The sequence below is a fragment of the Falco rusticolus genome, chromosome 5, assembly GCF_015220075.1.
Source record: "Falco rusticolus isolate bFalRus1 chromosome 5, bFalRus1.pri, whole genome shotgun sequence".
In the NCBI taxonomy this organism is placed as follows: domain Eukaryota; kingdom Metazoa; phylum Chordata; class Aves; order Falconiformes; family Falconidae; genus Falco; species Falco rusticolus.
The window spans coordinates 45507148-45532548 of NC_051191.1; the positions used below are offsets into that span (position 1 = coordinate 45507148).

Here is a 25401-nt window from a genome sequence, read left to right on the forward strand (position 1 = left end):
TGGTGCTTTCACACATGCATTTCTTTTAATGCGTTATTCCTACCAATCTTCATATTTCTTATAGAGATCTCTGCATTTCAAATTATTTCAATGGTAATTTCAATGTATGTAATTGCCTAGATTAAAAAGTAGTGGAGAACAGAAACCATATGCCTGTAAAATACATGGAAGTATTTTGGGCATTTATATACTGAGAACATGATAGTCATAACACATTGCATGCCACTGAACTTACCCCAAAGATCATATGAATTCTACAGAAAAAAATCACAAGTAATTGGATTAATGTTGTGTTGACTTCTGTATTGTACAAAGCTAAACAAGAGATAAAGATGTGTCTATTTTAATGATTCATTGAATCCCAAAACAAAACTTACAGAAGAATAGGCAAACTGCAAGATTTTAGCTATGTTTTATAATAAACACAATGGGAGTTGGATGAAAAAAGCTGCAAGCATGTATTTTATTTGCAGTTATTTTTGTATTCCTATTATATTGGCAATTTTACCCTGTAGCATCATAAATGTAATATACAGCTATATGCTCTTCATACACCACTTAATCAGAGCTGTGTTTGAAACAAAAACAAATGAAGACACAGACTAAACTGAAAATACAGTAAAAATGTAAGTCATCAGACCATATCTACCCATGTAGTCTATAACTCTGATGCATTTTCTTTTTACATTTCCACTCTCTTTGTAAGTACCTGTTGACACATACCTTTTATCTCTGTCCATGCGTTTTGTGTTCAGTGTTAGGCTTCTTTTTCCAAAACTGTTTGCAAAGTAATTCCATCATTATACCCACAGACTTGAATAAATTATTTCTGGCATACGTTTTCTAGAAGGAATAGTGAAGATTGACAGCAAACAGAGGGACTTAAGAAAATGGAGCTATAATATCATAAATATTGACATCCATCAGTGAGTAAATGTATAGCCTAATTCTTGTCAATTTTTTGTAGTCTACTTGTGACCGTCAGATCTTGTCATGCTAAATTCAGATACTCTGCAATAGGACTGCTTGAGCAAAGAAATCTTATATAAACTCTCTTTTAATTGGAGGATTAACATGTAATTTTGATTATTGGAGGATTAATATGTAATTTTGACTGACTTAATATACTGAGACTTTTCAGAGGTATTTCCCCACATCAGATAATAACATTTTAGTGAAATAGCATAGGAGATTCAGACCCAATTCTGGTACTGGTATTTTTTCTTTTGGAAAAATTTTAAAACTTGTCAGTCTGGTTAGTTGTACTGTTATTTCTGAGTAACCAAACCATATGTTTTCTCACAGAATTAATACAAAATTTGTATTCTTCCTTGGAAAGCATATAGTAAAATATTTGTCATACCTAAAGATACTTTTTTTTTTTTTTTTTTTACTTTGGAGAAAGAGTTAATCTCAGAAAGAGGAGTATGCATACTAAATCCCAACCATCTCTTCTTTCATTTTGTTATTAACCTAATATCCGATCATTACATTCTGCTGTCAAGTATGGTTAGAATAGCGGTCTATATGACCACATACATGAACAATTTATGTGCAGTTTGAATATACTACTCAAGTCTATGAAAATTGCAATATTGTACTTAACACTGTTCCTAGAGCCTTGTTTCAGTATTTGTAAAAAATTCTCACATTAAATAATTACCCTTTTAAGGAGTGAGAGCTATTGAGTTATAAAGAAGGCATGCATGTTAATAAGTACATATGGCACGAGAAAGACCTGTACCATACTTACATACGTAATATTTGTTTTGAGACAGACTGCAGAATGGTATGAATACACAGAATGCAAAACTTAGAAAATCAAATTTTCATTGACTTCCAAGAGCATGAAGCTCAGAAATATTGACAAATAATAGTAAAATGGAGAGTTAAGTATATGATGTTTAAGCATGTTTGGGGACAATGCTAAGAAGAACCATATGCATTACAGTACAGAAAATCAAATTCAGTGAATAAAAGTTATTCTTACATTTTAAGTTTGGATATACCTGTCTATGACCTAGCCTTACAAGAGTGCACCGATACAAACAAAACCAGGTCAGAACTCAAATTCATTGGTTGTGAAAGTTGCTTAAAAATAGTATTACTCAAATTACTTCCTGGATTCTATTGGTAGTAAATGACTCCCTAACTCTTTAAGTGGATTTGAAAACAGTTCTGAAGATGATAATATTAATGCTACATTCTACTCTTCCTGATCAATTCTCTCCTCTGTCAGGTCTATCCCTGAAGTCACAGAGCTATTCATACTGTATCTTTTTGCACCATGGGGTTGAACATTGTTGAGCTGTGTCCATCTAGATAGGAGATAAAAGGATCGACAGAGGTAGACTGCAGTCTACAGAACTTGAAAAAAAAAAAAAAGGATTAAAACATTTTTCAAAGTTACTCCCAGTAGGAATGAGGTCTTGCCTGTTTCTCCACTGAACCACAACAGTCCAGGGGGAGTACTAATCTGTCATCTCTACAAGGACAGTTTGGCTGTATTTCACAAAGTTAATGCCAGGGTGTTTGTTGATGTGCCTAAAAAGTGACAGCCTAATTGTGCCCTCATTCTATAATGCTTTCATAATAATCCAACTGTAATTTCAGAGGTTAAGAGATATTTTTTCAAACCATGATAAATGCCACGAAAAGAGTGATTATTACTTCAAAGTTTTAGAAGTCACTTGCTTAGGTTCAGCTTCTTCCTTGCAGCTTAATCTGAACCTTACAACTTTGAAATCATTTATATCCATGTATATTAATATTTTCTTCAATTGATGTCACTAAATAGAACAGCATTTATTCCTTAAAGCAAAATCAAGTTCAGTGCCAGGTTAAAATGTATGCAGAATAGGAATTAGCACCTCACTAGATTTAAAAGTATACGATGAAAGATGAGGCTTTCACAACCAGTAGCCAGGAAATACTTTAAAGAGAGCAGAGAGTTCCTGAATTCTAAAATAGACTATATGAAAACCATAATGTGATTACTAAGGGCAAATCTCTAACACTTTGTTCAATATCTCTAGTGGTTTTGAATAAGATGATATAGGTACTACTCTTACAAATGTGTTAGGGTTAGCAAGTGAGACTATGATGAAATTTATCTTTCATAAATTATGTAGAGATCTAAGTCTACTAAAAGTGAATTAATAATGGTTTCTTGAAAGTTTGGCTGATTCACTAATGTTTCCTCCTTAAACTAGTAGTCTTCAGACTTAAATAGATATGAATCCTTGGAAGCTCACATTTCTAGTAATCACAAGAAAATCACATGCTAGTTAAAAATCTTTGGCTTGTTAATAGAATTTACAGCACACAGAGTTGTTTCTAGTTTTAGTTCCACCTACAGAAAATGAAGTAATTTTGAATATTGAACTAACTGAAGTGTATTCATTTGCTTTCTAACTCAGACTGTTAACCTGAGTTCATGATCATAACACTAGAATCAGTGTTTTCTTATTTCATTGCCCTGTATTGAATAAGATATTGTATTTGAATGCCTGCAAATCCTTCAAAAATATTTACTATTGACTACTTACCACACCTACTTCATAACCCATGATACCAGTAACTTCCCAAAATTTTTCTACTTTTATCCACTGCTGCCTTTAGCTCTTTATTTTATATTATAGCGCTATTACAAATCTGAGATGACTGAGGTTAAATTATCAATTGCTAACATGAATTTCCATTAAATGCTAATAATAGCATTTAGTGTAACATTGTGAATTGTTCTGGTACCTAAATAGATAAATATTTTTTTTTATGAACTCTGCAATTTGACTGTTTTTCTATTTATGGGATGTGGTGGACTGTCTCAGTTACTTAGTGCTACTTCTGATTTCTGGTAGCCTATTTGAAATGCTTTATAGAGCATAATTCCAAAGAATAAATTATCTTGTCAGTACACAAATCACCTTATTTGCATATGAATATGAGATTCATATATAGACCAGCCATTCTTTTCAAATTTATGCAACCAAAAATCCATGTTAATGGGAGTTTTTAAACAGTGAATAGCAAGGAACGTAGCTAAGCAGCTCTAGACCAGAATTTAACAAAGTAACTGTAGGTGTTGGGTTTGTTAAACCAGCTCTAGTTTTGAGCTTTTTTGTAGTATAGGAAATAATCATTAACACGTTAAAAAACATTAATGAAACCAGTCTGACAAGTACATTTTCAGCTAACCTGTACCTGTAGGACCAGTTGAGCTCTTGTTGAAATCAATCAGCCGTGACAAAGGAACGATGGAAGGAATGGTTCCTGGATTACAGTTTATTAAACTTGACTGGAAAGTTGCATTTCTATCATTCTGATTTCTAAAATAAAAAGCCATTCAGGGCAACACCATGAAAGGTGTTTGCACTCTCTGTAGGCATCAATGCGGGTTCCTGAAACAGGATCCTAGGCTCTGTCTGTGGGTAGGGGAGGCCGGTTCAGAGCTCAAGCTCCAGAGGTGGGAGAATGAGGGTTGAGCAGTCGACATGAGGGAGCTCACAGACAGGATGAACAGGGTTTATATAACCATATCCATATGCAAACAGTCCAGCGAGTTGCCAGAGCTGTGCCAGCATGCCACCCACTCAAGTTACATCTTTATTATTCATTGAAAGATGCCGCAGTTTTCTTTTGGTGCTGCAGAGCCTGTGTTAGCAGGGAATGAGTATTACAGGAGGTGTTTATAGAGTTTTTATGTAATAAAGCAAGTTCCTATTGAGAACCTGACTTTTTTGTCAGGGAGCAGAGAGCTGGCTGTTCCCTAATGGCAGTGAGCCGTGCCTTCACCTACAAGGTGCAGTCCCATGGATCTACACCCAGTGGGCAGAGCCAGGTACTGGTAACATGCTCCATTGACTGCTTCAGACAGGCCCCTGAGAGACGACTCATATCCAGGGTCCATTGAGGGAGCCAACCAGGAGCAAAAGGAGATTGGGTCAGAGATAGGAATAGAGACAAAGCTGTAACATGGGTTTGTAGTCTAGGCAGGGCTGAAGATAGGGCTGGGAAAAAAGCCGCTATGTATGTCTGAGGGGTCCATCCAGGAGACAAACAGGGTAGATCCAGCATCCGTCCAGTAGTTAGGGCCAGAGGCAGGGCTGGGGACTGGCACTGCTGGGGCATTGCTGGGGCAGGGACTGATGGCCCCAGGCTGAGCTGAAATGGGGTCATGGGCAGGGTGAGGGAGGCCTTGGGAGGTGCTGGGCATGGACAGCAAGGCCCACTGGTGCCCTCAGAGCCCTGACACCTCTGGTTTTTATCCTTTATTATACTTTTGTCTGATCATATCAGTTAAACGTGGTAAATTGTGTCTGATTTTTATTATCTATATTTATATACTGTATTACTGTTTTCTGAGAGTTTGAGTGTTCTAGGAAAGAAATAGGTGAGGGGTAGTTCAGTGTTATTTTACAGTAAAGAGCTTCAAGTTATCTTTGCTCCCATTTAAACATACTTTTCCCAGTGCAGATTCAGAGTATCATCTTTACAATTAGCTGCTGGCTAACACTGAAGAGCTAATGCAGGTAGCAGGTACTGTCCTGTATCTAATCTATAAAAATGTTGAAGTAGTTAGGATTATCTCAAATGCCTAAATCCAACCTAGTCTCAAATCTAGGCAAATCTCAGGGGGGTAATTCAGTTTCATATGAGTAATTTAATTTTAAAATTAACATTTTTTACCTGTTTTAAAAGGCTTGACAGGGGAAGTGAGAGGAAAAAATAAGGAAAAGGGAAAAGGCAGATGTGAAACAAAACAACAGATTTTTGTAGCTGCAGATAAAGGATGACAAAAGAGGAAATGATCAGAACTTACAAGAAGAATAAGTAGAAGTGAGATAAATAGGGAGTAGAGAACAGGAATTATAAAACGAAGCTAGAGAGAAGAGGAAGGAGAGAAAGGAATTCACCTGATCAGCCGTTCAAAGGAGGAGTTCAGTCTAAAATCTGGTTCACTGGGGGCAAGGGAGCCTCTGAGCCCAACTAGGCAGAAGAAAAAAGAAGACAAATTGCCACACTGTCTCAGGTTGAATCTGATTTGTAAAATAACCCCAGGAGAAATCCTTAACCTTCCAACATGTATACTTTCAAGATTTGTAACTTCAAAGATGTGATAGTTTACTGCAGTGTTAGCACAGGTGTCTTGTCTTCACAGCTCTCCACAGGACCTTGCAGCAGTTACCAAATCTAAAAAATTACAGTTACCATTTAACAGCTGTATTTAGCTTCTTGAGATACCTCTGTGCAGTGAGTGTTCTTTCAAACCTTTTTCTAGACCAGTTTCTTCAAATATTTCGCTGTTACCCAGTTCTGCTTGTTTGCTAGTCCGGTGTTGCTTAGCACAAAGCTGTACAAAGATTTGTTCAAATATAAAATTATGTAAATTTGTTTTTGTGGTGCCAGGAATTATAGCATAAAGGGTTCAGCTTGCGTAGTATTTTTAGCAAGACTATGTAGTATACATTTATATATATACACGCTTCGTATACTAGTTTTAACAGTAGTCTAAAATCTTTGCTGAATTAAATGAAATATTTTATTGGTCATGGTGTCATGTAAATTTTGAAGTTTAATTTTTTCTTGCTAGATGAAAACAGTGAAAATGATTACTCATAGGTGGTGAGTGTAGTGTTACTATTATCCTGTAAAAGTTCCTGAGGCAAGCAGAGAAATGGCTCTAGAAAACTAACTCCTTTTTTCAGAAATGTTAACTTTCATTGAAGCCACAATAAGGATGTACACATTTACCCATTGGATGTCAAAATGATTCCTGAAAAAATGGCATATATATATTGCTCAGCATCGTAGCAATGACAGTCTTGAATAGAGCAAGGTGCCCCGAGTCCTGGTCCAGTGGCTGTGCTCTAGAAAACAGATCTTTTAATTTCCCAGTAAGATCTGTCCCTCATTCACTGAACAGGATGGTTTCTGAAGAAGACTAAATCAAAGTTGCCAAAGTAATCATCTGAACATGAAAAATATCCTAACTTTGAAGGGTCTGTAATAAATGTATGTTTCATGGTGGAGTGGAATACATTGACTGAGCTGTTCCTGGGTAAATAATACATCAACAGTCAGAAACACAAACTCAGAGGCCAATGGGGTTCACAAGGTACAGTTCGCTGTTGACAAATCATCTGTCAAATAAAATGAATTGTCTTTGCTGACTTTGTAGTCATTATAGATACTGTTATTGTACTTCCATAGTGGTAGAGTTGTAATAAATATTGGTATAAAAATCAGAAAAGAACTGCGAAGATGATTTTCCTAGTCAATGAAGGTTGTTCCATTACCTTGCATTAGCTGTGGTCTGAAAATTATTTTTGTGCATTCTGAGCCACAGGTAAGCAATGGAATGCAACCTTTAGATTACAGATACTAGATAGTGTTATTTAAATTCAAGCTGTTTCTATTGATTTTGTTTTATTTCTGTATATGCCATGAAAAATGTCTCTAAAAGTACTTTCAGGAAAATATTCAGCATCACCAAACATGATCATCCAAAATGGCATCATCATTGAAAGAGCTAGGCTGCTGACAGAAGTTACAGATTTTATATGTCATAAGTTTTTTAGAGTTTTATGAAAAAGATCATTTAAAAACTAAGCATTTTGAGTAGCCTAATAATATAACTGAAATGCGTAAGATAAAGCAGAACCTTCCACACACTTCTTGGAACCTGGTATACTTCTCCCTTAATAAACTTTCTTTAATTATTTTGGTCTGCTGGATGTTAGGCATAGTTTTTCTCATACAACATCTTGTTCCTAGCTATTCTTATCTCCTCTCCAGGAATACATGTCGTTAGATTAGTTTATTCACTGGAACACACAGTCACAGTAACTCTGCTGCTGTAGCACAAGTTCTGTCATAATGTCAAGAGATAACTTTTTTACCCAGCTGAAATCATAAATACAAAGAGGAAAATTATATCCCATTTAGTGTTGGACAAAGTTGAAAGCTTTAATTAAAAAAAAAAAAAGTGTTTACAGTACTTGCTCTAGCATCAATTTCTTCTCCAGCTCTGCTAAACTGGCTGCCAATTTACTTAAAAGGTTCATCCTTTCCTATTGTGGTTTAGTCTCCACTCAGAAATTTCTTGGTCAATAGCTACTAAAATTATCCAGGGTTTGATTGCGTAACACCAGATGTGTTTAGTCATGTTCACCTAAAAAAATGGTTTATAATAATCTATTCATGATAACTGGGAAAGTACCTCCTCTACAAATAATCACTGCATTTCTTTCTTTTCCTCACTCAAAAAATAAAGAAAAATCAAGAAAGAAAAATTCACATTGTTAATAGTAGAGACAATAAAATAGAGACCTTAAATTCCATTGCATTTAGAGCAAATTTGTCTTACAGCATGTTTGAAATTGTATGCTCTCTGGTATCGCAGATTCAGTCAATTCCAAACGCCACAATAAAGATATTCTGATTCTCATTGGGAACGAGAAGTCTTGTAGAAATTATTGTATAGCATACCAGATGGCATCTTTTTGCAGACATTATTTCACTGTGCTTCTTCTATTGCCTTGGAGAAGAGAAAACCAAGTATTGCCATCTCTGAAAGAGACTTATGTGTCAGTTTCCCATACAGGAATAGGTACATCTTTTTTGATTGTGGTATCACAGAAGAATTATCATGGGATATATGTTCTTTGAAATCATAGGAAAGCACAGTAGGATGTGACTGTGTGGCAGGTGAGACCATCTCATACAGGCTGCATGACATTTTTCTTTATCAGGACTCGCTTTAGGCATAGGCAAAGTAGGCATTGCCTGCAGCAGCACGCTGCTGGGGCCGGCACTGAATCACAGGCTAGCAAAATGAAGAGATAGCCTTCTAGTCTCAAAGCAATAGCACCTCCTCCAGGTTCCACTTGCACTGGCTCAGAAAAACTGTCCTAGAAGCCCCCCTAAGGTAAGAGTCCTAGACTGGCAAAGAACAAGGAAATCTAAAGAGCTGCAAGTTCCCATAAGGAAAGACTTGCCCCTAATCCCTGCATTCCTGGCTCTGCTCTGGGCCTTCCTTTGCCTTCCCTACTGCCTTTGGTGGAAGGAGGAGGGAAAAGAAGTCTTGCAGATAACAGGATAATTTAGCAATGAGATGATAGGGATGAGGACAAGGCAGCAAGCTGACTGTGTTTCTCCTTATTTTCTTTCCCCTTGCTGAGCAACCGTATGTTTTGTTGATGGGTTCAGACATGCAGTTACACTGGCAGAGGACAGAGTTGGAGCAGAGTGTGCAGTAGGACCTGCAGTGCTATAATCATCCAGTGCTGAGGCCATGGAGATAGTTAGACATAGCACCAACAGCTACATGAGGAAATGTGTCTGGGGAGCCACTCAAAAACATAATTTGCCTACACTGTTGCTAGGCATTGAGCCAAGCACTTCTTATCACTGGCAGCATAACCCATGCTTTTTATAGTAAGGTAAGGAAAAAGCAGTTTGACCATGAAAGTGGTATATTGATTATTGGCTGTGCCTTATTGTGGACTTTTTTGTTGGTGGGGTCACAAGATGGAGAGACATTTGTGTCTATGCATGTATGGGAGATACAGGAGCCAAACATGCATAAACCTTTCAGAAACTGGGATTATGCTTCGGCAGGTCTTCTTCTGATACCATTTTTTCTGCTTGTGGGGGAAAGGGGAAGAAGTCAGGAATCCTTTTCAAAGAAAAATTCATGATTTTTCAGTCAACTAAGAAAAATTCAGCAAGGATTTAATTCTCATCTTGTTTAAGATAATTTTGTTCTCAATTTGTTCTCAGAAGTGCTTGCCTAACCTTTCAAATTTGCTTACCCACGAAAAGTCTACTATATTTCAGCTAAACAGCCTACCTTACAGTCTTGCTACTGACTGGGCACAACCCTGAAGGGGTTATGCTCCATCTATGTACAAAGATAGTGATTCACAGTAGAAAACACTCTGCAAAATGGGGAGGATTTACAGACAGGTGTGAACAAATGAATTATTATCATGAGACCTAGATTCCTACCAATTTGGTATATCTACTTTCGCTGAGGAAAAATTAATTGCCCATTAATCCATTTGAAGTACATTTAACTATTTGTGCACGCTGTACTCATGACAAATATGTGTTCTATATTGCATATATTCACATGGTATTGTTATTAAATACTTGAGAAAATTCCTAAACATTTCTTCAGTAATTACAGATTTACCAGCACCTGATAAGACTTCAGTACTTTTATTAGAAACCTAATGAACCTTTCATACTCCATTAGTAATGTATCAAATCAGTAAGAAGACCTGGAGTAATGTAAGATCTCATAAAAGACCTGCCTTAGGCAACTTGCCAACATCATGAAAGATCTTCTATGGCTCAAGTAAAATTATTCTACAAAATCATTATGAACTTCAGTTTACATGAGATGTTCCACAGATCCAAGCAGCAGTATTAGAGTGAAGGATTTAGTTTTAGTCCAAGGACTAGTCAGGTTGGAGTTGAAACTCTTACAATATTGTTAATTTTAATCATCCAGCTAAGTTTAGAGCCTTTTCGGCGACTGCTCAGGGATCCTCAATGTGTCATTTGCAGAGACTTTGTATTATAATGTGTCGGTCAGACTGTAGGTTTGGATTTCTATGAGACAGTTTTCTGCCATGGTATCATCAATTCCAAATTATGCCCTTGACATATTTATAATTTCCTTATGCCTAGAATTAAAATCCTCCTTAGAAATGGTCATTTCTTGAGATTCACATTGAAAAAAAAGAAGTAAATAATGTGTTCAATAAATGAAGTTCTACTGGACAGTATTCTTTTTCCCGAATATACCCATTTTCTGCCAAGTCCTTTGATCCTGTTATGAAAAGCAAAAGTTTAGTAAACATTCCTCTCAGAACAAAGGTGTAAAATATTTCCATCTTCAGAGAAACTGTCTCAAAAATGGAATATTGATGGAAAATACAATGTTAGGTATTTGGTTTCTTGTGCAGAAAATGAACCTTGCTTTCATTTTAAATTCATCTTTTATTAATTTTTTTCAGTTATAGTTGATAAATATACATTCTCACTAGAAATCATGCAAATCTTATATGTCTGCCAGCTATCATTCACATTTTCGTAAGAAAAGGATGTAAATTTAAAATTTTATTTAGTAAAATATTATTTTAATTATTCAGTTGAAATGGTGACCTTTTCAAGTTGAATTATTTTATGTTGGCATGAAGGTTTTCTTGTGTCTTTTAATATTTTATGGTTGAAGAAATCATGCAGATAATCTAATTACTTTGACTAAAATTGTTGTGTGTTTATGTCTTTTGCTGTACTACAGGAGAGAAACTGTGAAATGTATTCATTATCGATTCATTAAAGGGTTTTGCTATTCTATAAGCAGTGATGCAGACCACTACCTATCTTGTATTAAAAGGGGAAAAGGCAAGGCATAGTAAACCATGCCATAGGCTATGGTTTATATATTGCACATCTGAATGTCTTGTGAAACATAAAAATCTACAACAAACAGATATGTAAAGCGTAACGGGTATGAAGATTCTATTCAGATTTAAGTGCTCTAGGTTGCTTTTGAATCTTGCTATTTTCTGCATTTGTTTTGACTGCTCTCATCATTCAAGATTGACGCTTGGATGGGTGTGTAGGAGGAAGCAGCAGCAGCAGGCTTACAGCTTGCAGACAAAAAAAAAAATCTGCCTTATCTGATGGCTATTATTGAAAATGCGAGGTGTAGCCTAGGCTGGGTAATGAAGGGGAGCGAGCGAGGGGGAGCAAGGAGCATGGAGCTGCATACTGATGAGTGTAGGAGTACTTGATAAAAAGAATTCTTGCTGCTGGCAGTGCATTGCTCATTGTGGAGTATTCCAACAATCACATATAACGGAGAACAGCTTAGCTGACAGCTTGATATGCTTTTTTTTTTTTTTTTTCCTACTGTATGACGTACTGGTCGGTAGTAAAGATTAATAACTAAGACATGTAGAGCTAGGATCAGATCTTATGCTATATACTGCCCTGTAAACTATGTTTTACTTCTGACTTTTCTGCTTGCTGAAAACATTAATCTGTCAAGCTGGCGGGCTCCTTTGATACCAACTTTCCCAGGAACACGATGTGGCAATGCCACCTCTCAGCCCAGGACTACCGCTATTATCCAGTGGATGGTTATTCGTTGCTTAAACGCCTCCCTCTTCACCCTCCTACAGGACCCCGATGCCCTGTCCAGACAGTGGGACAATGGTTGGAAAATATTGGGCTACCTCAGTATGAAAACCACTTGCTGGCTAATGGATTTGACAATGTGCAATTTATGGTAAGAAAGCTTCTGTGTATAGCTGTGTATATACACTGTGGCTGCCTTTTTTGTCTGTCTCATGTACTCATAAAAACCTTAGAGCTATTCTGCATTGCACTAAGATCTGTTTAGTGTTTCACTCTTCTATGTGTAGCTAAATTAATACATAAGCTGTCCTTTTACAAACTTTCAAACTGTACACGTTGCAAAATATTCTAGCCAGAAATATAGTAAAAGAAAAACTGAATATTAAGGTTCTTTCTCCCTCTCATCAATCTTCAGATAAAAAAAGAAAAATGCACAGTTCTTTTAATCCATTGCAGGATTTTCACAGTATGTAAAAGCTGTAAACAACTCTACCTGCAATACATCACATTATTATTTTTATTTAAACATTAACATCATTGTAATAATAATTAAATAGCATGCAATGTCATTCTTGCATTGAGAGGTATTTTGATAACAGAAAATTATTTAATGAAGTGTACTCTCTATGCAAGTGATTCTGGATGTGTCAGTTAAAAGATTTTGCACCTTAGATAATCAGGCTATGGGATTCACTTGTTGAAACTTACGGCCTGTGTGGAAAAGTAATGCATTCATTTTAATAATTCCATTTTCATATTTTAACTCTAAGCATTTATCAGGAACATATGAATGAAATAAAATTTTATGTACTTCATGGTTTACAGTATTACCATGTGGTGTAAAGTAACAGAGACCTGTCATGCACAAACTTTCCATTGAAATGAATATTGACAGTAAAGAGAGGAGCTTACTTGTGAGGTTGTTACATAATCACTTTTCTACCTGCTTCAGTATTCCCATTACCTGAACCTCTAGCAAAAATCCTGACCACATTTCTGATAAAAGTATCAGAGCTTAAAATATTATTAATCACCTCTTTTAAAAGATATTTTTAGTACCCATGTATATCTTGGAACAGTTCTAACTTTTCATAGCTTACATCTGCATATTAGAAACAGAAGTGAAACAGCATGACTATTATGACTATAAAATCATCACATGGGTTGTGGTTTTCCTATTTAGTTTATTTTACCAATATCATTATATGCTTTTGCGTACCTGATTGGGAATTTAAGGCACAGACCTCGTCCACTTCCACATTATAATAGTGTAGTTTTCTTCCTGTTTTTACATGGCTGCCGTGTGATCTTTTGCTTATATCAGTAAAAATCATTTGAATCTTTACCTTTAAATTTACTTGAAAACAAAACTGCAATGGTGTGCTGTCAGCCCAGCAATGTAAAAAAATCAAAAGTGTGTTTCAAGCTACAGTTTCCCGAAATGTAACTGCATATTCTTATATATGTTGTAGCATTAATTACATAAGTAAGTGATTGTGTAGTCTTAAAGAGATTACAGAAGGAAATTGTTCACAAGAGGCTGTAGGTGGCATAACAAATGCAGATGGGCACACCTACCACAGGTACAAGATGAGCACCAGAGGAGCCAAAGAAACTGCCCGGGAGGGCTTTCCAGTCATCCCCTGGCTGTGAAGGGGCCTGAAACACATTCTGGGGAAATCTATCAGATTTTAATTTCCTACATCTTTTGTACGTATACTTACGTAAACATACACATTATATATGAGATACTAATATTCAATATGCAAATCAAACTTTTCAGGTATCAGGCAGATTAAGTTATGCCTGTATGCTTGTGTGTTAGCTAATATTTTCCTTTCTGAAGCCTTTTCTGAAGTGGTTTGTTTTTAAATATATATTGAAGGTAAAATACATAATTACTCTTTATATTAGTTGGGGTAGCATGCAAATGTGGATGCAAATTTGACTCTTAAATGCAATTATTAAGTAAGAGGCTGGAAAATTGCCTAGTAATAAAAAATGTATAATTTCAATAATTTAGTAATTCATAATTTATTGATTTTACACTGTTCATCATGCTACTACATACTTCAGGTTTTGTTTGTAGCATAAATTGAATAGTTCCCATATTTTCTTGGAGATAAAAATTATCAGAAGACACCAAATTATTTTTATATTATTAACATATCAGCATTATGTAAGGGAATTCTCTCCTGAAAATTTAAATGACTGTTTCAAAAAATATTTTCCATTCTAGCCAAAATGTTAAAGAGGAAATTAAACTTGGAAGTATATAGGACTATGAAAGAAGAAAGACCTGCTATGCTAAGAGAAAAATTCAGATTACTCCAAACTTACATGTGTGGTAGTCTTCCTTAATATGAGAGAACTGCTTTACACTTATTAAAGGGGTTTACATATTAGGCTGGTTTTTACAATCTTATTAAATTAAGTGTTTCAGATAGGTTAGCTACTTTACACTGAAGAACTCTAACACTTCAATGCAGTAAAAATCAGTTAGACATATTTCTTCTTCATTCTGTACCATATTCCTGCTTTTGTTTTTCTGGAAGCACATTCTGACCTGCATTTATTCATTCTGTTGCCTAAGCAACAACCATCACACTCCGATTAAGTATGATTTAGTAGTACAGTTCTTACTAGATGTTCAGAACAGGAGAGGGAATATCACAATGATATAATTAATGTCCACGGAATAACATACATCTGAGAACAAATATATCTTCTTTATTCTACTCTCAACAGCAGAATTCTATTAATTACATTAGCATTCTAATAAAAAGGTATTTGTCAGATAAAAAGATTTCATGGTTAATCATTTGTTATATTGATTAGTAGAAAATAACTCCTTGTGTTTAGTCCCCCTTGGCCATTAGGAAAGTTATTCACTAGACGACTTAGAATTAGGAAGATTTATTTATATTAGATGAAGTGTGTGGACTTTGTGGCAAGAAACAGGCTATTTCCTATTAACTTTACAGTATGAATATCTTTCCATAGCTCATTGATATATATGTATTAAAAATATGTTGAAACACAGTATTAAGATATTAGTTGTGTTTTCATGAACTATATTTCTACAAGTGCAATTCCTACCCACTATTAGTGTTGTGCAGGAATGACACTTGCATAATATTAGTAGACCCAAGGCAGATGCAGTCCCAAGACTTGGTTCCTGTGTGCTTGGAGGAGTAGAATCATACTTGAATATGTGTGTGTATGTATAAATATATATATATATGCAATCATTATTAACTTTGATTTGTTGTGTAATAGGCTGCAGTCTCCTTCAGATGTAAAAATTTGTAGTGACTTTGTGCAGAGATACTCTGTATTTGAAGATGCAGATGATCTTGCAGTTTCATAATGTGAAGGCTATATTCCAGTTAAACTAACTCTAAAGCACAGCAATTAGATCAATAAATAGCAGTGTATAAACTAGTTATAAATAAGGAATCGAATCAGTGAACATCTTTTTGATGGATAGGTCCCACGGATGTCCCTGGGACAAGTTATAATCTTTATGCAGACTTGCAGGCCTACATAACTTGGTATGCTGAGAAAAAAAGTTAAATTGAAGAGAAACAGATGAAAATATACAAATGTGCGAGGTCACTAGATCCTTGCATGCATCTTTCTAAAACTCTGCAGTTTCATCAAAGACTCCATTCTGGATTCACAGAGATAAAAGCAGTTCAATCAAATCACTGCCCAGTGGGGACTGGTTCTGATTAAGGACTGCATATGACTATCTATTTATAGGTTGTTCTAATAATTTAAGATATTGTGAAATGTTATCACTTGCTTAATATTGCAATTTAACGAAGATAGTATCTCTTAAAAAGATTTATAAAACATTGTATGAGAGAAACAGGGACAGGCAACCAAAACTTAACAGAAACATATGAAGCATTTTATTATATTTTTTGGCATCCCAAAATACTGTTCACTAGTAACAGTTAACCTGAATTGGCATTAGATACTGGACTTTCACTGCTGCAATGAACTTACAAATATGCACTTCTACCCCTTCAGGTACTTAAATGGCTAGCACTGCCTGAGGATCTGAGTATTACCTAAGTATTTTTTAAAATCCTCTGGTTTCCACCGTCGGGAAACTGAGGCACAGAGTGACTGCAGGGTGGAATTTAAAACTGCTTATACATTTGAGATAAGAGGCACTAGTTCTTAAAATAGCTGCTAACATAGTGTTTAGCAGATCAACAGTTGCTTAAACATAGGTATCTAGTACCAATTGAGATACTGTAGGGAATCCAGGAAATCCAGACAGAGGTGACAGATATTACTGAGGACCAGAGACAGCCAGGCCTTTCATGATTAGCAGTTGGATTCCAGGTGGGATGCCACCGAGTATCTCAGATGGCTCTAGAGTCCTGAATCTTATGCAGCTGAAATGAATCTTAAATGTTGTAGGTCACACAGCACTTGTGTCATGTCTAGAAACTAAATATAGATGTCTTGAGTTTCCACCTAGTATCTTAGCTGCATATGCATTTCTTTTCCTTCTCATAATTTTCAGTATTTGTATTCGTCCTGTGAATTACCTGCACAAGTATTTACCTAGTTTCACAGTCCTGGGCTTGGACTACCTTCTCAGCTACCCTTAGCTGCCTGTTTTGGATATAGTTTTGAGTTAAGCTGTGACTTTTCTTTCTCCTTCCCACCCTCTCTTTCTTTGTTTGTTTCTTTTATTTCATTTTTCACTAGGTCTGGAGGTTTATTAGTCAGCTGAAGTTTGTCTGGAGACTATCCTCTCATGTGTCATTGCTGGGATTTGCTGTCCTGGAATACCCAGTAAATCTTCTTGCCTTTAATCTCCCTGGAGGATCTTAAAGTCTGTATCAAATATAAAGAACAGAAGAAATTTTATTTCTTTAGAGTGAAATCCACCTGAAAGAAATTCTCTGTGTGCATTGTCTCCAAGTCCTGCACTTGAAGAGACCATCACAGCTTTTATCCAAAAATACCTGGTACAGAGACTGATGATTTGGGCATTAGATGAAAGCTTGAAAGAGTGAGTCAGTCTGCCAACACCTTTCTTTAAATTAGCCATACTGCAGATGATGAAAAAGGGGCCAATGTCTGACAGGGGTTCTAGTCTGTAGTGACTTCGGTGACTTTCAGAAGCCAACTCCCAATGTGCTTAGGAGAGCGGATTTACCTTTGCAGCATCCAGACTCTGAGCTATCCATGCCCATAATGGCTACTGCAAAGACTCATCAGGGCACTCATGCATCATCTGAAGCATAAGAAGATTTAACAAGCATTGGCTGTGTGTAGCTTACCCAGAAATTAAGAACTGTTTATGGCAACTTTAAAACTGGCAGTCAATGATATGCAGCAAGCCAAATTTTTAGCAGGGTGGAAGGAATGTTAGTACCACTGATGCTAGAATAAGCTGTGGGTTTAAGATTTTCTGTACATCTAGTAAAATCTTAGGATATATACCTGGAACCAGCTTCAATCCCTTCATCTTCACCTCACTTGCAGACTGCAGGATGTACTTTTAGTTTTGTGGCAGATCTGTAGAACTTGACACTAAAACTGTGGAGCTCCTGTCACTGCCAGTACGGCCGTGGCTTCTTCCCTGAACAAAGTGGTTCTTTGTTACTCTTCTCTCTTCTGAGTCTTCATCTCCTTCATCTCAGTAACCTTTTGCAACTGCGGCTCCTGAGGCAGGCCAACTCTTCCCTTAGTCCAGCCTGTTAGCCAAACATAGAGTGGGGCAGAGATAAAGTTCAGGTATAGACATCTACATGTGTACCAGGCAACGGATGTTTAGGGCTCAGTTCAGTTGACCACGTGTCAGAATCACTTGAGATGTTTTAAGACATCTGTGTATGCCTGGAATATATGATACAGGATCTATGGAAAACCCATACCAGTCTGGAGCTTCAGCTGGGTTCCGGGCAATGTACATGTTCAGCACCTCAAATGAGTCTAAACTCGTATCTGTGGGCAACTAGATAAGCACCTAATCAGCCATTAAAGCCAATGGAGCATAGAATGCAATTTAGCTGACTGGCTGACTATTAGGTTATTTATTTTAGGATAAATTAAAGTAAATGTATCTGGTCAGCTAAATCACTGTCTAGGCTGTATTGATTTTTTTTTTTTTACTAGGTCTTCTTAAGCTATCTTGTAGACACAGAAATTTTGATGGCTCAATTTGGGCTACAACCCATACAGGGTTCACCAAAAAAGGAACATTTTTTTTTATTTATTCAAGCTTTTTCTCCTCCCTCAGAACATCCAGCCCTGAGGCTTCAAGATCTTTTTCATCCTAGTAGGGATTCTTGCTGTAAAACCTGCAAATTAGAGCTCAGGTGGGTGCCGAAGATGAAGGTTGTGCCTGTCATCCTGCAACAGTAACAGCTCTAACAAATAATCCCATTCCATGTGCTCCAGTCAATGCTTCCACCATGGTATTCCTCAAGCTGGTCAAGAGACAGAAGGGCTTATTAATGTAGTCCTCCATATCACATGTGTAAATAATAACTTGCTCTGCCTTTCTGTCTTGAGATCTCAGAGCATTCTTCATCATCCTGTGTGAGTGCATGCAGATCTGTAGAGGCAGTTCTCGTTCCCCAGTGGAAAGGGATTTTAGAGGAATCTTCCTCATGTTTATATATCTGTATATATCGCATGTGTGTGAAAAACACAGGCACTGTAAGCTGGTGACTGATCCTACACTTGACAAAGGACTTTATGGGAAGTTGGCAGTAATGATTGCTCAACAGAGGAAAGAAAAACAAGATAGAATTTTTTGTATTTCACTTGAAGAATTGATTCATAAGAAATCCATGTCCAAACAGACTGTTGACTTAATTAAGACATCCTGGGTATGGTGGATTTCTTGAGAGTCAGAGGGAGTATGTTTTAATCTAAACCTGTCTCAACAATTGTATCTTGAAGGTATAATCAGGGATGGATCCATCTGCCAGTCTGCAAGGTTCTGCTAAGTTAACCTTTAGGTGAGGGTTTTCTGGTTGTCTGGAATACTTGGCCATCTCTATTTAGTTGTTCCACACAAGGTTGTACATACAAGGCATATAGACAGGGCTTCAGTCTGTACACTTGGTAGACAATCCAGGTGCCAGTATATGCGCTGGAATGTCGTTCCACTCACCTCTGCCGTTCAGGTTAGTGATATCCAGTGTATATGTGCCTCTCTGGGAAGCTCACTCTACTGTAGTTTGAGGAAAGAGCTTGTCCAATGTACTTATCAATGTAGTGGGTTCAGTCTAACCCTCACTAAGAACAGAGGGCCAAATCCAGATGTTGAAAGCCATTGTATGTAGTCACCACTAAAAGTGAAACCATTTCATGATACATAGCTGTGAGTACGGTACTTGAGGACTGGAATTAGTCCCATCTGTTCTAAAAATATGTTAAATATTAATGTTAAATGTTGTGCTTGAACTAAAAGACTGCCTAGCGCAGAGGCTGGCTTTCATGCTGATGTACAAAGCCTGATGAACTGTATTCTGAGACAATTCTGAGGAATTGTCTGTTGGCCCTGAATACAAGTTTTAGAGAAACTAGTAGCAGATATATCATCTGAAATTTAGATTGTTAAAGCAGATTAAAATTTTAATGATCAGTATAAAGCATGACATTTTAATAACTCATAAAATAAGAGATGCAATGCCGATACAATGTTCTTGCTATGTATCTATTTAAGGCTAAAACCTTCCAGCTGATTTTGTTAGCAAAGCAAACAATGCTAAATCTTCAAGAATTAGAAATGTCTGTGTATAGAATGATGTGTATAATGCTATTCTTCATTACTAATGAAAGATATGAAAAACACGGCAATATGTAAAGGTCATTAAAAGTAACAAAGTTTACGTGTTAAGAGAGGCGAAAAATCTGAGGTTTTGCTCTTCAGAGTAAAAAAATGAAGATTCAAAGGACAATTAGTTTATAATTGTATTTACATTGTAGGTGCATAGTGGAAACCTTTACAATGGAAGGTGATGGTAGACATAAAAGAGTGGCCTGTGTGTAACAGCTTCTGTAATGAGCTTACTAATAACCTGTATGTTACAGGTTATTCTTAGTTATTTCATATGGGAATGTATCTTAATAATTAAAAAAATAATAATAAAAGGAGTTTTTAAAGGAACACATTATACAGTTGTGTATACTACTGTTTTAGAACAGCATTGTCTGACAAGAAACAATTAAATGAAAACTGGACCACTAGACAAATTAATCTCAATGACAGACTTCCCTGACTAAGTTAAATATGTTTGAAGGACACAGCAGTACAGAGGAGCTTGATTACAGATACTTATATGGATTCAGGAGGAGTTACCAGGTAAAGATTAATGGCTACTAAACAGATGACTGGAAATAATCAAAAGATTCTTGGACCTGTTATCCTTTATGAAGGAAGACTAGATGATGAAAGAAAAGCTGAGGTAGTTATAAGATCAAGTATTAATGCAGATGAAAAAAATAGAAAAAATCTAAAATAAAGAGAAAATACATCATGAAAGAATAGATAAATAACAAAAATACAAAAAGGAATAAAAATGAGGAGAGAAAATGACATTTCATTAACTATATCAGTAGAATACATTCAGGTAAGGGTTTATCAATATGTTGTAGCTAAAAGGATCTTGACATTAAGTTATGACTACCACTAGAAGTCAGATAAAACCCATTTTATATTTAGAAAGAACAAAGTATGAGAATTAGTGAAATACTGTGTTAATGAAGACCATTGAGATATTAGAGAGAGAGGGAGAGAAAGAAAAATATACTTCAAGCAGATAAAAAGAGTGCTTGGTTAATTAAAATATCTGAATCATCTAGGTTAGGTGGTGTTTGATTAAGAGTCTTAAGAAACTGAAGAGGACATACTAGATCATCTTTAAAAACTCCTGGAGAATGAATGAATTATTAGAGGATAAATAAAATACAAATGTAGTACCAATATCTATTTCAGATCACAGGATTTGCCCTCAGTATAGATTTCCAGTCTCCTGACCCCTTTGTCTTCAACCATGCAACTAATGTCTTATTTCTGTCTTTCACCATGTAACGAATGTCTTAGGAAGGAAGGAAATGGATGGTGATGTTATTAGCAATAGTTACTGTCATCAGTAATGAGTCTGGTAAGGAGAAAGTGGGGAACAGCATATCGCAATGGGATATAATGGGAAGAGAATAAAGCTAAATGAAGTAACTGTGCAGTTGGGAGATGAACAAATTATTTAAGGGAAACCAGTAAAGAAACAGTTTTATTGTACAACATACTGTACCTCTCATCGTGTAGATGAGAAGTTTTCCTTCCCTCAAAAATAATGAAAATTTTGACAAGAGAGACAGGCTTAATTTTGCTGGTAAAACTACAGCTACCTTTTAAAAGCTCTTCTAGAATGATGTACCAGAATAGCCATGCAAGCAAGCCATTCTAAATTTCCTGGGCACCTAAATTTTCTCTCCTTCAGTTTAGAGATCTTCCATTTTCCCATACACTGGTGAAAATGTTTCCTTCTCACACACACCATGTCCATATATTTTTTTATGGTACCAATACCCCAACATCAGTTTTAACCTTCGGAATGACAAAAGCAATGAAACCTGTGAAGCCCTTATCAATATGCTATCCATTCTGCCTCCCCATCACAACACGCTGTCTGTTCTGCCTATTCACACATGCACTCACACACACACACACACACACGCACACACACATTCAGACATTAAACAAAAAGGGAATTAACTAAGGTGAAAAATTCCATGTGCTCAGAAATAAAGAGCTGGAGAGTTGCAGTACCTGTGCAACCTCAGTTCAGCCCTCACTTTCATATGCCTTATGATATAGTGTTCAGTCACAGGTTTCTTGACTAATTTTTTCCCTCAAAATTCCTTCCTCATTTAGCGTACTGAGATTTTAGTATGCACAAGCATACATTTCAAAGCACTAACAGTTAAAAATAAAACTTGTTTTTATTTTTTCTAATGTTGCATTGCCTAATGATTTTACAACCTTAACCCAATGGTTGTGTAAAACAATGATGAGACCCCTAAACTGCCTTCTCCTCTCGTTCAGCAGTGGCTTACACTTATCTAGTATTGTTTGTCTGGAATATTAGAACTGAGTTAACCCTCTAAATCACTTACACATCTAAACATGCTTTTCATTTGCATTTATGTTTTAGAAACTGGGTTATAAAGAGTTAGGAAAGATAAAAGGGTAACACTTCAGATTATAACTTTAGACAATTAAAAAATGATATATTTTGTTAGAAACAATTTTTTCATGATTTTTCAGAAGCAGAGGTCACCTCCAAAAACTTTGCCCAGGTGTTTTACATGGGTCTAAGCACAGGTTCAGTTCTAAGAATGTTTGATGTTCTTGACACTCAATGGGAAAAAAGATACACTCTTCAATGGCTGAAAGCAAGGTAAAGGCCTAGTACAAACAAAGCAAACTGCCTTCTCTTAACTATGATTCTATTCCACATAAGCATGATTGGTTGAATTAATAAGCTTTTATTCGTCTTAAATACAAGGTCACACAATGAAATTCAAACCCTGTCTCTGGTCTTCTTGGTCCACTCCTGACTGAAATGTATTTTCAGGAAAACAAGTAATATAAATGCCACTTTACTTCCCAAATAATTTACTTCTGTAGACTCTAAAACACTAAATTAAAGATTTCAAACATTTTATTCACTATGGAATGTATTACATTCTGTATCTTTTGGTGTCCCTCATTAAGCTCCAATCATTGTGCATATGGGATAAAATCACCATGCAACAATACATTGTATTTGTTTTAGACAGGCTAGCGCTGATGAAACTAAGAGTATAAACACTTGTTGTACATACAACCCATGACTTAAATGAAATCTTGTGTTTCAGACATTTATTAGTATTATTTTATGCAGTATTTTCTTGAATTATTGGAAACTGAATTATTTAATAACATTATTGAAGGGAACAACAATATGTTAAATTTGCAAGATGTACCATAGCTGCTCTAGATTTGTGTTGAAGGTCTTTCACTGGATAATAATTCTTTGAAAAATTTGATCTAGATGGAAGTTTTGAAGTATAAAAGCCAAAGTATTTGCCCAGGTGGCGAATGTGTAGGGATAAGGTTACTGTGGATTCAAATGCTAACAGTCAAGTTTAAATAGTGAAAACTGGAATAGCACAAATAAAAATAGGCTGGATAAACACCTATCAAATGACCTTTCTGATATAAGTTGAAAACGGTATATTTTTCTGACTGCCTAGTTAGCAGCCATGAATTGGTAAAGAGTGGCCTTCTCTGCACAACCCGCTTTTGCAGTTAGGGAGAGGGGGAAAAAAATCTGCAACTTATTCACTTGACTCTTACTGCTTACTCTAAAACCAAATACATGTGCATCTTAAAATCTCTGAAATGATTGATAGCTTCTATTCTTCAGTAGCCACATTATTTAACAGCTTTTTCAATGTTTCAGGTATGCTCTCTCCAAACAGTTCTCTTTTTAATTACATAGAAAGCCCACTTCTTGAAGTAAGTTAAGATGGCGTTTATAAAGAAATAATAATTCTTAGCTGCTATGCTGCGTTAGGATAAAAGATTGCACAATACTGAGTTGGTTTTTAGCCTTGATCCATTTTTAAATATAGTATGAATATTATAGTTCTGTTAGCTTCTCTGAACTCCCTAGGCATCCCTCTTGTTGCCAGAAAGGAATTGTAAATTGACAATGCAAGTTATTTTATTTCATTTTCCATCTCTCTTGGAATTTGGAAATGTGTCTGTTCTGTCTATGAACTTTTTATTTCCTGACATTCTGATTTCTCAAGTACTTGTTTTATTGCCTGTAGAAATAGTAGATCTTCACTTTCTGCCCAGAAAAATAACTTTATGCAGCAAGAGTGGAATATTATGCCAAAGAACCCAGATACAAACAAATCTTTGTTTCCCTGTAATATCAGGCTTTTTGTCAGCAAATTCTGCTGTCCTTGCTTGTATGGTTTGATTTCTCTCTGTCTCCTGACTCTGCTATGTCTGTAATACCATCTTGCTTCATATATGTATTTGCTTAAAATCCATGCTGTTTCCTTCGTGAACAATAGGAAATGGAGACTCGGGGGAAGAGAATAAAGGAAACACTTGCTAGCACATGCAGAAGAAGCCTTGTCCAGGGGGAACGCATAGGACAGTATATCTGTCTTTTCTGAGGTCCACCTTTTGATTTGAATTATGAGTTTGGGGAAGACATTTCTCTGTTCCCTTAATAATCTAGCTAGGAATTTATGTAATATTGCTGGCCCACATATATGAAATCAAGAGAGGATCCTGGTATAGAAGTATCTGTATATTAAGAGCTAGTTTGTGCTTGTGCCTGTCCTTTGATAGGTTTCTAAGTACCTGTAGTTGGAAAGCACAGTTTCTCAGGAGTGAAACAGAGGTATCTAGATTGTCTCAGTAATCTCACTGAGTACCTTCATTTAAGTTCTGAATAAATTCAGTAGCAAAGGGTAGACTCAAGCTCAAAATAGTGCAGAAAAACAGAACAAGTATTTAATACTTATTAATATGTTTATTTCTCCCCCCCCCCCAATGTATTAGGAACATTTTCTGTGTATGAGGTAGGTATATGCAATTTATCATTACTTTAATGTTCAAGTCATGCATTTTATTACTTCTACAAGCCAAAGTCATGGCAGAAGCTGTTTCTTAGTGTTCTACTTGTCTCTCCTGGAGCTATCCAGGTGCCGCGGTTCCTTTATCTTTATTTCTGATTCTTTGTGTCTGACCCTCTCCCCCGAAATGCATTTGTGTTTCTGAGCTCTCTCCCTGCCCCATCACCCCTGCAGGCTAGACTCTTCTTGTGCTCCCCATGTCCTCCTTTTCTCCATTTCTTCTTTCCTCAGTAGAAATTACTTGTATCTTTTTTGTCTCCAAATCCAAGGAAGGAAGGGAAGAAAGGAAGAAAGGAGGGGGATAAAAGAAAAGAGAGGGGCAAAGGATATGTGCTTCACACCTGAGTTTTACTGACTTAAAACATTTTAAAATGTTTTAGGGAGTCCTGAACAAAAGCAGAGGGGCACGTAACGAGATGGTTTTCACAGAGGTGTTCTTGTAATTCTTTGAGAGACAGCCCTGGCCCAACAGAGCTGGTGCTGAGTGAGAGCTGGTTTGCTTGGCTGGGCCTAAGCTAAGCTGACTTCTTGCAGAAAGCTGGCTGTGCTCTCCAGCAT

At 36.3% G+C, this 25401-nt stretch overlaps 1 protein-coding gene across 7 annotated transcripts in view; it reads left to right on the forward strand.

Annotated features, from left to right (window-relative positions):
- The window catches only part of ANKS1B (ankyrin repeat and sterile alpha motif domain containing 1B), a 441694-nt gene that overhangs the window by 229499 nt on the left and 186794 nt on the right, over positions 1 to 25401 (forward strand). For all 7 annotated transcript variants that reach the window (XM_037390597.1, XM_037390600.1, XM_037390599.1 and 4 more), the window contains exon 15: positions 12201 to 12307. In XM_037390597.1, coding sequence (XP_037246494.1) covers positions 12201 to 12307 — 107 coding nt within the window. The remainder of the gene's footprint in view (positions 1 to 12200; positions 12308 to 25401) is intronic.